The 12,420-nt window shown below is 30.8% G+C and overlaps 1 protein-coding gene across 6 annotated transcripts in view; it reads left to right on the top strand.

Annotated features, from left to right (window-relative positions):
* LOC149886372 (uncharacterized) overlaps window positions 1-12,420 on the top strand; it is a 16,408-nt gene extending 3,988 nt beyond the window's left edge. For 5 of the 6 annotated variants that reach the window (XM_090093130.1, XM_090093127.1, XM_090093129.1 and 2 more), the window contains one exon: window positions 6,207-12,153. In XM_090093130.1, the coding sequence (XP_089949256.1) occupies window positions 6,207-12,046 (5,840 nt within the window). In that variant the 3' untranslated portion in view covers window positions 12,047-12,153. Of the gene's footprint in view, window positions 1-6,206; window positions 12,154-12,234 lie in introns of those variants that run through there. The other variant, XM_090093132.1, reaches the window with a different exon arrangement.

Below are 12,420 nucleotides of genomic sequence, written 5' to 3'. Positions count from 1 at the left end.
GAATTGTTAGACTATTCCGACCTTTTTTTTCTCCACAATCCTTTTCTGATGCTAACGTTTTATATCACAAAAAAAAGTTGATTTAAAAAATTTAAGACAAAGTTGCTATAAGATTCATGAGCTTTTAAGGTGCTGTTATTTTGATTGGTATTTAACCAAACCTTTATCTTACAAGCTAAATTCAGTTTGATAAAAAGAAACCAAGTTTCGCCTTTAACTAAATCTTTTAATTGAGTGTTATCAGAAATATGTTTTTAATGTTTTTAATGCTTTTTATACGCAATTTCTCTCTATTTCTTTAACTTAATGCTTCGACTTTACAAACATAGGTGCATAGAAAGTTGCAATTAAAATAGAGATCTTAGAAACTTTTTCTTTCTCGCAGAAAGTTAATGTAGATATTTAATTACTGATGATGAAATTTCAATGGCCAAGTGGCCAAAATGGAATCTACCTTAAAACGAGCCTCATGTGAGGTATTAGATAAATTTTGAAATCTTTTAACTTATCAAAGTTTAATTTAAACAAAAACGCATGGTTTTTTACAAGATTTTAGTTACACCATGAAAAACTTGTGCATCAAAAAAAACTTATATATGCCTAAACCAAAGTGTGAGCTCTCAGAAAACGTTTGATATCTGGGATATCAAACGGGAACCGTACGGGATTTGGGCGCGGGATCTACACAGGAACCATATGGTCAAAATAAAAAAAAAACGAAAAATCTTTCAGCTGCTTTTTTCTTTTCTCCGTATTGATTCCAGATTTCTTTTGGATCTAATTTTTGATCTAATTTATAGAATTTTTTTAAAATTTTGATTATTTACAATTTACATTTTTTAGTTTTTGTTAACAAACTCTAAAAAAAATGTAATTTATAATTAATTATTATATTTAAACATTAAAATTTTAATTTTTTATTTGTTTCATTTTAAATAAATTAAATGACCATTAAAATTTTGGTATGTGATTATTTAAATAAGTTGTAATTTGTATAATAGTAATAATAATAATAATAGTAATAATAATAATAATAATAATAATAATAATAATAATAATAATAATAATAATAATAATAATAATAATAATAATAATAATAATAATAATAATAATAATAATAATAATAATAATAATAATAATAATAATAATAATAATAATAATAATAATAATAATAATAATAATAATAATAATAATAATAATAATAGTAATAATAATAATAATAATAACAATAATAATAATAATAATAATAATAATAATAACAATAATAATAATAATAATAATAATAATAATAATAATAATAATAATAATAATAATAATAATAATAATAATAATAATAATAATAATAATAATAATAATAATAATAATAATAATAATAATAATAATAATAATAATAATAATAATAATAATAATAAGAAGAAGAAGAAGAAGAAGAAGAAGAAGAAGAATAAGAAGAATAATAAGAATAATAACAAAATCTAAAAAATGTAAGTTATAAATAATCAAATTTTAAAAGAATAAATGCAGCCGAAAGATTTTTTTTATTTTTTTATTTTGCCCATATGGTTCCCGTTTAACACATGGGCTGAAAAGTCCCGGGCCTAACAAAGAAAACACAGTTTTTTTTGTTCAAAATTTTTCAGGTCTGTGAACAGCCAGTAGTCGCTGGGAGCCAAATCTGGCGAATACGGTAGATGTGGGAGCAATTCGAAGTTCAATTCATGTAGTTTTGCCATTGTTTTGATTGACTTGTGACACGGTGCGTTGTTTTGATGAAACAAAAATTTTTTCTTTGCCATATGCGGTCGTTTTTTTGCAATTTCGGCCTTCAAATTCAAACGCTCCAATAATGCTATATAATATTCACTGTTGATGGTATTTCCTTTTTCAAGATAATCGATGAATATTACACCACGCACATCCCAAAATACCGAAGCCATAACCTTTCCAGCCGATTGTTGTGCTTTCGGGCGCTTTGGACGAGTTTCACCAGTTGCTGTCCACTCAGATGACCACCGTTTTGATTCCGGAGTGAACTGATGGATCCATGTTTCATCAATTGTCACATATCGACGCAAAAATTCCGGCTTGTTACGTTTGAACATGGCCAAACACTGCTCATAATCATCAACACGTTCTTGTTTTTGGTCAACAGTAAGCAAACGCGGCACCCACTTTGAACAGAGCTTTTTCATAGTCAAATGGTCATGCAATATAAAGCCAATACGTTCCTTTGATATATTTACGATGTCAGCTAACTCACGCAACTTCACTTTTCGATCATTCAAAACGATTTTGTGAACTTTTTTGATGTTTTCTGGTGTTACCGCCTCATTTGGACGTCCACTGCGTTCTGCATTATCGGTGTCTCTACGACCACGTTTGAAGTCAGCAAACCAACGTTTTATTGTTGTTTTTGATGGAGCGGAGTCACCATAACACTTTTCAAGCCATTGCTTCGCTTGAACGGTATTTTTTCCCATCAAGAAGCAGTGTAAAATTAAAACACGAAATTGTTTTTGATCCATTTTTCTGAAAATAAAAAAAGTAAAGTTACTATTAGCAAAATAACTGACAAACTAATGAATAGAATATAATGAAATTTTAACAGCTGTCTTTTGAAGGTTAGTATTAACTGAAAAAAAGGTGGCTGCAATAAAACTCGCGCTATCTATGTGTTAGCCCCGGGACTTTTTAGCCCATGTGTTAGATCCTGCGGCCAAATCCCGTACGGTTTCGTTTGACATCCCAGATAGTTCCCGTTTGGGTTCCGTATGGTTGTGCTTGCTGGGTATTAGCTTAAGTGATGGTTTTTAAAATTAATTTACATTAATTACAATAATTTTCTTAAGCCATCTCTATAAGCTTAACTTATCTAAGTTCCTTTGTGCGCTTCAGTTTCATAAAGTTTCTGTCTTACAGTCTCTCTATTTAGTTCCGATCTTCCATTTTTATTTGTTAGTGTTACATTAGAAAAGCAATAAACGTAGTTTGATCTCTGTAGCTTATTTCATGTAGCTATTTTCATTTTTTCCATGCTGCTGAACGGTCATTTCTTGTAACAACTTTATGATCAATAACGCTAGTTGCATATTTTTGTTTTTTCAAATTCAGTTTAAATATTTGAACTTTAATTGTTCTGTCTTCGTTCTGTATTGAACTCATACATTTAGAATCTTCATAAAGTTAAAACTACGAAGAAGTTAAAACTAAGAACTTTCTTAATTAAACGCGTTTATGCGCGTGTTAATCGCGTGTTAATCGCGTTAAAAACAGCGTGTTAAGCTGTTATTTCTCAATAACAGCTTAACAAGCGCATAAACAGTTTAGTTAAGAAAATAAATTCGTGATTTAAAGCATAATTTTCTCGTTTTGAAAATAGGTTCAATTTCGAGATCATAATCACCTAAAAGACACTCATAGGGTTCAAGAGACACTAAAATCTTCTTAGCATTCTGTTAAGAACTCACAAATGTCATCTGCCACCATCTAGAATTAAGTTGTAAAAATTTCTAGAATTAAGTTGTAAAAATTTTTTATTAATTGCCTCATAAAAAAAAAATGGCTAAGCTAAAATTGAACAAATTAAAAAGCTTATGAAAGTTTACAATTTTTATGAAAACCAATTTTTATGGAAAACATTAAGAGTAGCAAAAAGCAGTTTTTCGGTCTTTTTGAAATCACAATGACATGTAAAACAGCTTTACAGATACTAGTAAGTTTTAAAAAAAAAAAAATTAAAAAGCCACCCTACTGTTTGTTAATCTTACTATAACACAAAAAAAGCCTCAACCAAATGAATATTTGATTTAACCATTAACGCTGAAATGAGTTTATTAATTGATATTGAGATTGTAAAAATCCAATATATATGCTGATTACAGTTCAAGTTAATAGGACTTTTTAGTTCCCAGTAAACATAGGACGTCCTTAGACGTCCATATTTTATTGGGTTTTAATCAGAAATATTCTTCCAAGGTACATATCAATAACAAAGAAATTTTAAGGTGTTCTCAATGTTAGTCAGCTTTTAGTATCTTAGTACTTAACTTGCAGTTAAATTTCTAGTTATGTAAGTACGAAACCTGCAACAATTTTGTTGAAAGCACTGATGAGTTTATATAAAGCATTGCCTATTTATTATTAAAATCTTCCTTCTACTAAGAAACACGTTGAGATATTTTTGAAAACCAGTGGTCAAAACCACTGTTTGTTACCGCAGCAATGCTTTATATAAACATTTTTATAAAATATATTGATACAAACTGTTGATAAAATCAAAGAAGTAAAATCAGCAACTCATCTCTGTAGCTCAGTAAACTGCATAATGTTGAAGCAATATACAATTTAAAGTCAGTTTCCTTCAAAAAATTTTTTCCAGAGTGATTTGTTTAGGCAGTTTGAGGAGGTTTAAAGCAATTTTAGAAAAGGTTTCTTCAATTAGTCCACTTATGATGAAATAGGCAGCCTACTCGTCTTTTCATTTGATGATAGTTGCTGGCCAATAAAAGATCTAGCCTTATACAGTTTTCCTTCTCTTTTAATGGGTGGTGTGTAAAATTGATACTTTTTGACCTTTCGAACATTTGGTTCACATTTAAAAAGCATGTGCTTATTTGGAAGTTTTCTCATACAAGATCAGCTTTCATCATCAAGACTTAGAATACTTTCCGTCATAATTTAACGGCTTATAGAAATGCAATCGTGATTTATCGAAACCTGTTGTTTTCTGCGCGGACCAAGTGGTTTTAACATTCGAACCCCAACTTTTGTGCTTCAAAACTCTTATGAAGAAATGGTCCACTGCGCTTTGTGATAATAAACGGAGTCATCAATATCACTTTTTTTATTTCGTTTTAATGACTTTTTGCGCCTCTGTTCATCTATTATTTAACGTTAATTTTTACGATATTATTAATGAGTGTTTTGTTTTTTTCGTCGCAGTTTTGTGCGCAGTAAGGAAAGAAGCTTTCTCAGTTTAATATGCGAATTAAAAGAACCATTAACCAACAGATTTATTTGCTCATATAAATCTACGGCAAGACAAATTCTTTTTTATTTTTGTCTTTGGAGCATCGGTCCATAAATATTTCGTGCGCTTCATATAAAATGAAAAATTAACAATCATAATAAAATTTATTAGAAAATTTATGAGAAAATAGTATTGTGATTGTTTAAGACATTTCTTGAATAACGAGGATGATTGGATGATGGAACAACGAGGATGATTGGATGATTGAACAACGAGGATGGTTGGATGATTGAATAACGAGGATGATTGGATGATTGAATAACGAGGATGATTGGAATGTAAAGAATAACGAGGATGATTGAAATGTAAAGAATAACGAGGATGATTGGAATGTAAAGTAAACGAGGATGATTGGAATGTAAACTATTCTCATTTTTAAAACAATTGCTTTTACAGTTCGTTTTCAACTTTAACTCGAATGTAAGCACTTTCTTTTTATTTCAACAGAATGGATAATTGACATAGGGGATGAACTTCACAATTAGTTAAAATTTGGATTAAAAGTATATTGATTCATCTAAGTTGAATATGTAGAGGTTATTTCATTTATTTCTTGCACAACAGAGTAACCATTTTGCTGAAATAGGAGTTCCAGCCACAAATTTCTGCCTCATAAATTATTGCCCTTTGATTAAGGTCAGTTCTTCTCTCTTTGCATTTTGACTTATGTTCTTTATAAATATGTATCGATACTTTTAGTGCTTCCAAATATACCAAAGTCGATTAACAAGGATAATACCAATTACAAATCCATAGCTTTATGCGTTTAAATACGCACATTTTTACTCCGTACTGAGTTGATCCAAATGCCTTTTTCTTATTCAAATCACATCTTATTCTTTTACATTTTATAGCACATTTTTTCTTCAAAAATTAAGATAACCAATAAAGTTTTCAACCATAGATATATTTTAACTTATATTTAAATGTATATAGATATATACATTTTAAATGTAAATTCAAAGACGATTGGAAGGTTACGCAGATTTTTGCAGGAATATTATTTATGAAGAGAATAGAACAATTTTGAGTTTAAAAGTTGTTTTCGTACTCTGAATATAAATAATTTACTAATTCATGAATGTGCCTTTTTTAGTAATACAAATATATTTCAAAACTAGTTAATGTTCTACAGAGATAAAAAAAAAAAAAGTAAATATAATTTTATCTTTAACAGAACACAATGATCATGAGCCATTTGTCAAAAGCATCTTTGAAGCACAGCTTTCAAGTGAGGAGTGTTTGAATAAAACATTCGAAAACCAACGAGAATGGGTCAACGAGGCAGAATACGATAATGCACCTACTCTTGCATCAAAACAAAAACATTTTAAAGACAAGCAAATAGAAGAAGAATACAAGTTAGATTTCATTCAATACCAAAAAGAAATAACATCCTCAAAAAACGATTCTTTTTCAAACTCAAACAAATTGGTTGTCTTACAAGAAGAAGAAAAAAATAATAATGCAATTATACAAAACTTCATTAGCGCGATAAAATTGTATAGGAAAAAGCAATATGATGAAGCCCAAAAACAGTTAACAGATGTAATAAGTAAGCAAAATGAAGTTTTAGGAGAAAAACATGCTGATACATTAGTAACTCAACACTGGATTGCTAAGTGCTTACATAAAAAAAAACAATATGATAACGCTGAAAAACTATTTGCAGATGTACAAAATATGCAAAATGAAACTTTAGGAGAAAAACATGCAGATACATTAAATACTAAATACTGGATTGCGAGGTGTTTATATGAGAAACAACAATATGATAACGCTGCAAAACTATTTAGAGATGTAGAAAATATAAGAAGAGAAACTTTAGGAGAGAAAGATGCAGAAACACTAAACACTAAACATTGGATTGCTAGGTGCTTACATAAAAAACAGCATTATGATAGCGCTGAAAAGCTGTTTAGAGAAGTAAAAAATATGCGAAAGGAAGTTTTAGGAGAGAAACATGCGGATACTCTAAATACAAAATACTGGATTGCAAGGTGCCTATATGAAAAACAAAAATTTGAAAACGCTGAAAAACTGTTTAGAAGTGTAGAAAAGATACAAAATGAAGTTTTAGTGGAGAAACATGCAGATACACTAAATACTAAAGATTTGATTGCAAGTTGTTCATATGAAAATCACCAATGTTATAACACTAAAACACTTAATAGAGATACAAAGAATATGCGAAACGAAGTTTTAGTGGAGAAACATGAAGATACGTTTCTTAGGAAATACTCTGCCGCTAAGAGCACTTATGAGAAAGAACAATATGATAGCTCTGAAAAACTGTTTAGAGATTTAGGAAATACGCAAAAAGAAGTTTTAGGAGAGAAACATGCAGATACACTAAGTACTAAATACTGGATTGCTAGGTGCTTGTCTGAAAAACAACAATATGATAGCGCTGAAAACCTGTTTAGTGATATAGAAACTATGCAAAAGGACGTTTTAGGAGAGAAACATGCAGACACACTATGTACGAAACACTGGACTGCGATGTGTTTATATAAAACGCAACATTATAATAAAGCTGAAAAACTGTTTAGAATTGTAGAAGCAATGCAAAAAGTAAATTTAGGAGAGAAACATGCAGATACGTTAAAAACGAAATACTGGCTTGCTCGATGTTTATATAAGAAACAAAAATATGACAATGCTGAAGCACTGTTTAGAGATGTAGAGAAAATGCGTGAAGAAGTTTTAGGAGAGAAACATGCAGATACGCTAAAAACTAAATACTGGGTTGCAAAGTGCTTATTTGAGAAAAAGCAATATGATGGTGCTGAAAAACTGTTAAGAGATGTGGAAATTATACAAAAAGAAAGCTTAGGAGAGAAGAACGAAAATACGCTCAAAACTATACACTGGACTGCTAGGTGCTTATATGAGAAACAGCAATACGAAAGCGCTGAGAAACTACTTAGTGATGTTGAACACTTGCAATGTTTAAATTTGGGAAAGAAACATTCTGATACATTAAGTACTACATACTGGATTGCTAGGTGCTTATACGCAAAACAGCAGTATGATAATGCTGAAGGACTGTTTAGAGATGTAGAAATTATGCGAATAGAAGTTTTAGGAACGAAACATGCAGATACACTAAGTACTAAGTACTGGATTGCTAGGTGCTTGTATGAAAAACAACAATATGATAATGCAGAAAATCTGTTTCGAGATACAGAAAACATGCAAAAAGAAGTTTTAGGAGAGAAACATGCAGGTACACTGATTACTAAATTCTGGATTGCTAGATGCTTCTATGAACAGAAGCAATATGATAAAGCTGAAAAACGGTTTAGAGTTGTAGAAAGTATGCAAAAATTAGGTTTAGAGGAGAAAAATGCAGATAGACTAATAACTAAATACTGGATTGCTTGTTGTTTATATGAGAAGCAACAATATAATAACGCTGAGAAAGAGTTTAGAGATGTTGAAAATATGCAAAATGACGTTTTAGGAGAGAATCATGCAGATACTCTTAACACAAAGGACTGGATTGCGAGGTGCTTATATGAAAAGGAGCAATTCGATAATGCTGAAAGACTTTTTAGAGATGTTGAAACGGTGCGAAAAGTATGTTTAGGAGAGAGTAATGTAGATTTTCTTAATACAATAAATTGGATTGCTAGATGCTTGTATAAGAAAAAACAATATGATAGCGCATATAAACTCTTTAAACAGTTAGAAATTATGCAAGAAGTAAGCTTAGGGGAGAATAATGCAAATACACTAAATACTATATACTGGACTGCAAAGTGCTTATATAAAAAACAGCAATACAAAAATGCTGAGAAAGTGTTTAGTGATGTTGAATATATGCAAATAGTTAGTTTAGGAAAGAAACATGCAGATACACTAAGTACTAAATACTGGCTTGCAAGGTGCTCTTATGTGAAACAGCAATATGATTGTGCTAAAAACCTGTTTCGAGATACAGAAAGTATGCAAAAAGAAGTTTTAGGAGAGAAGCATGCAGATACACTGATTACTAAATTCTGGATTGCTAGATGCTTCTATGAACAGAAGCAATATGATAAAGCTGAAAAACGGTTTAGAGTTGTAGAAAGTATGCAAAAATTAGGTTTAGGGGAGAAACATGCAGATAGACTTATAACTAAATACTGGATTGCTAGTTGTTTATATGAGAAACAACAATATAATAACGCTGAAAAAGTGTTTAGAAATGTTGAAAATATGCAAAATGACGTTTTAGGAGAGAAACATGCAGATACTCTAAATACAAAGTACTGGGTTGCGAGGTGCTTATATGAGAAAAAACAATGTGATAATGCTGAAAGGCTGTTCAGAGAGGTTGAAAGTATGAGAAAAGTTTGTTTAGGAGAGAGTAATGTAGATACACTTAATACTATATATTGGATAGCTAGATGCTTGTATGAGAAACAACAAATTGAAAACGCTGATCAACTTCTAAGAGATGTTGCAAATAAGCAAAAAGCAAGCTTAGGAGAGAATAATCCAAATACATTAAATACTATATACTGGATAGGACGGTGCTCATATGAGAAGCAACAATTCGAAAATGCAGAGAAATTATTTTATGATGTTGAAAAAATGCAAAAACTAAGTTTGGGAGAAAAACATGCTGATGCATTAAATACAATGTACTGGATTGCTAGGTGCTTATTTGAAAAACAACAATATGATGACGTTGAAGGCCTGTTTAGAGACGTAGAAAATGCGCGAAAAGAAGTTTTAGGGGTGAGACATGCAGATACAATAATTTCTAAATTCTGGATTGCAAGGTGCTTATATGAAAAAAAGCAATATGTTATCGCTGAAAATCTGTTAAAGGATACTGAAACAATGCAAAAAGATGTTTTAGGAGAGAAACATGCAGATACACTAAACTCTAAATATTGGATTGCTAGGTGCTTTTATGACAGAGAACAGTATGATAAAGCTGAAAAACGGTTTAGAATTTTAGAAAACATACAAAAAGTAGGTTTAGGAGCGCATCACCCTGATACGCTAAATGCTAAATTCTGGATTGCGAGCTGCCTATATGAAAAACAACAATATAATAACGCTGAAAATTTTTTTAGAGATGTAGAAAATATGCGAAATGAGTTTTTAGGAGTGAAACATGCAGAAACATTATGTAGCAAATACTGGGTTGCCAGGTGCTTATATGGGAAACAAAAGTATGATAATGCTGAAAAACTATTTAGAGAAACAGAAAATATGCAAAAAGAAGTTTTAGGAGAGAAACATGCAGATACACTAAACTCTATGTTTTGGACTGCGAGGTGTTTATATGAAAGACAGCATTATAAAAAAGCTGAAAAACTGTTTAGAGTTCTAAAGAATAAGCAAAAAGGAGTTTTAGGAGAGAAACATGTTGATACGCTTAGTACTAAGTACTGGATTGCAAGTTGCTCATTTAGGAATCATCAATACAATAATGGTGAAAAATTGTTTAGAGATTTAGAGAATATGCAAAATGAGATTTTAGGAAAAAAACATGCAGATACACTAATTACTAATTACTGGGTTGCTAGGTGCCTATTTAAAAAGGAGCAATATAAAGACGCTGAAAGTCTGTTTAAAGATATTGAAAAAAAGCAGAAAGAAGTTTTAGGAGAGAAACATGCAGATGCGTTACGTACTAATTACTGGTTTGCTAGATGCTTGTATGAAAAGGAACAATATGATGACGCTGAAAGTCTTTTTAGATGTACAGAATGTATGCAGAAAGAAGTTTTAGGAGAGAATCATGAAGATGCACTAACTACTAATTTCTGGATTGCGATGTGTTTATATAGAAAGCGGCAATATAATAAAGCTGAAAAACGGTTTAAAATTTTAGAAAACATTCAAAAAGTAGGTTTAGGAGAGAAACATCCCGATGCGATAAATACTAAATACTGGATTGCTAGTTGCTTGTATGAGAAACAGCTGTTTAATAATGCTGAAACATTGTTTACAGCTGTAGAGAAAATGCGAATTGAGGTTTTAGGAGTGAAACATGCTGCTACACTCGATGCAAAATACTGGATAGCAAGATGTATATTTGAATTAAAGCTGTATGAAAACGCTGAGAAGCTGTTTAGAGATATAAAAGTCATTCAAAAAGAGGTATTAGGAGAAAAACATGTGCAGACACTACATACTAAATACATGGTTGCTAGGTGTTTATATGAAAATCAACGGTATGACAGCGCTGAAAAACTGTTTAAAGATGTTGAAAAGATGCAGAAAGACGTGTTAGGAGAGAGGCATGCAGATACACAAATTACTAATCACTGGATTGCTACCTGCTTTTACAGAAAAGGACAATTTGATAATGCTGAAAAATTGTTTAGAGATTTAGAGATCATGCGGAAAGATATTTTTGGAGAGAAACATAGAGACACCATAAATACTAAATACTGGGTTGCTAGGTGCTTATTTAAAAAGTGGAAACATGAAAATGCTGAAAGTCTGTTAAGAGACGTAGAAAAAATGCAGAATCTATGCTTTGGATATAAACATATTGATACAGTAAATACTAGGTTTTGGATTGCTAGGTGCGTATATTATACTACTGGGTGTGATGTTGCTAAAGGACTATTTAGAGAAGTCGAGTTAGTTAGAAAAGAAGTTTTAGGAGTGTTCCATGCAGATACACTAAAAACTAAATTCTGGATTGTTAGGTCCTTGTGTAGGAAAAATAAGCCTGATTACACTTTGCGTCTTTTTACAGATATTGAAATGGTGCAAAAAGAAGTTTTAGGAGAGAAACATGCAATAACACTAAGAACTCAATACTTGTCTGCGAGGTCCATGTATAGACACGGCTACTATAAATATGCAGAAAATGTGTTTAGAACTGTTGAAAAAATGCAAACAGAAGTTTTAGGAGAAAAGCATATAGATACGCTAAATACTAAATACTGCATTGCTCAATGCTTATCAAGCCAAAATCAACCTTTTGAAGCTAACGAACTGTTTGGTTATGTAAAAATTATGCAAAAAGAGGTTTTAGGAGAGTTACATCTAAGAATGTAGACAAATAATGCAATGGTGTTTAACTTCCTAGGAGAAGTTTGGCAGAAATACTTCCAAATAGTATGTTCTTCAGCCAACACCGCCTATAACTTTTATCTAATAGTTGAAAAAATTGCCAATATGTTTAAAGAAGTCATATAACAAGCTTTTAGATGTTAATTTTAATTTGTAACTATTTCTTGTTTTAGACATTTGGATATGCTGTTCCTGGTTCTTAGGTTAAGAGGATTGAATGAGTTATGTTGTGGGGATGCTGACTGGTTTTTGGTAAATGTTGGACTCTGACTTTATTACACTACTCACGCATTTTTATTTTCCCGCGATATATATTTTTTTATTTCGAATAAAAACTTATCTTGTTGTATCGAAAAAAA

The sequence above is a fragment of the Hydra viridissima genome, unplaced genomic scaffold, assembly GCF_058129835.1.
Source record: "Hydra viridissima isolate aposymbiotic clone 2 unplaced genomic scaffold, HvirCarnegie_v1 scaffold_7, whole genome shotgun sequence".
NCBI classification, from domain to species: Eukaryota; Metazoa; Cnidaria; class Hydrozoa; order Anthoathecata; family Hydridae; genus Hydra; species Hydra viridissima.
This window is presented reverse-complemented; position numbering and strand designations above follow the sequence as displayed.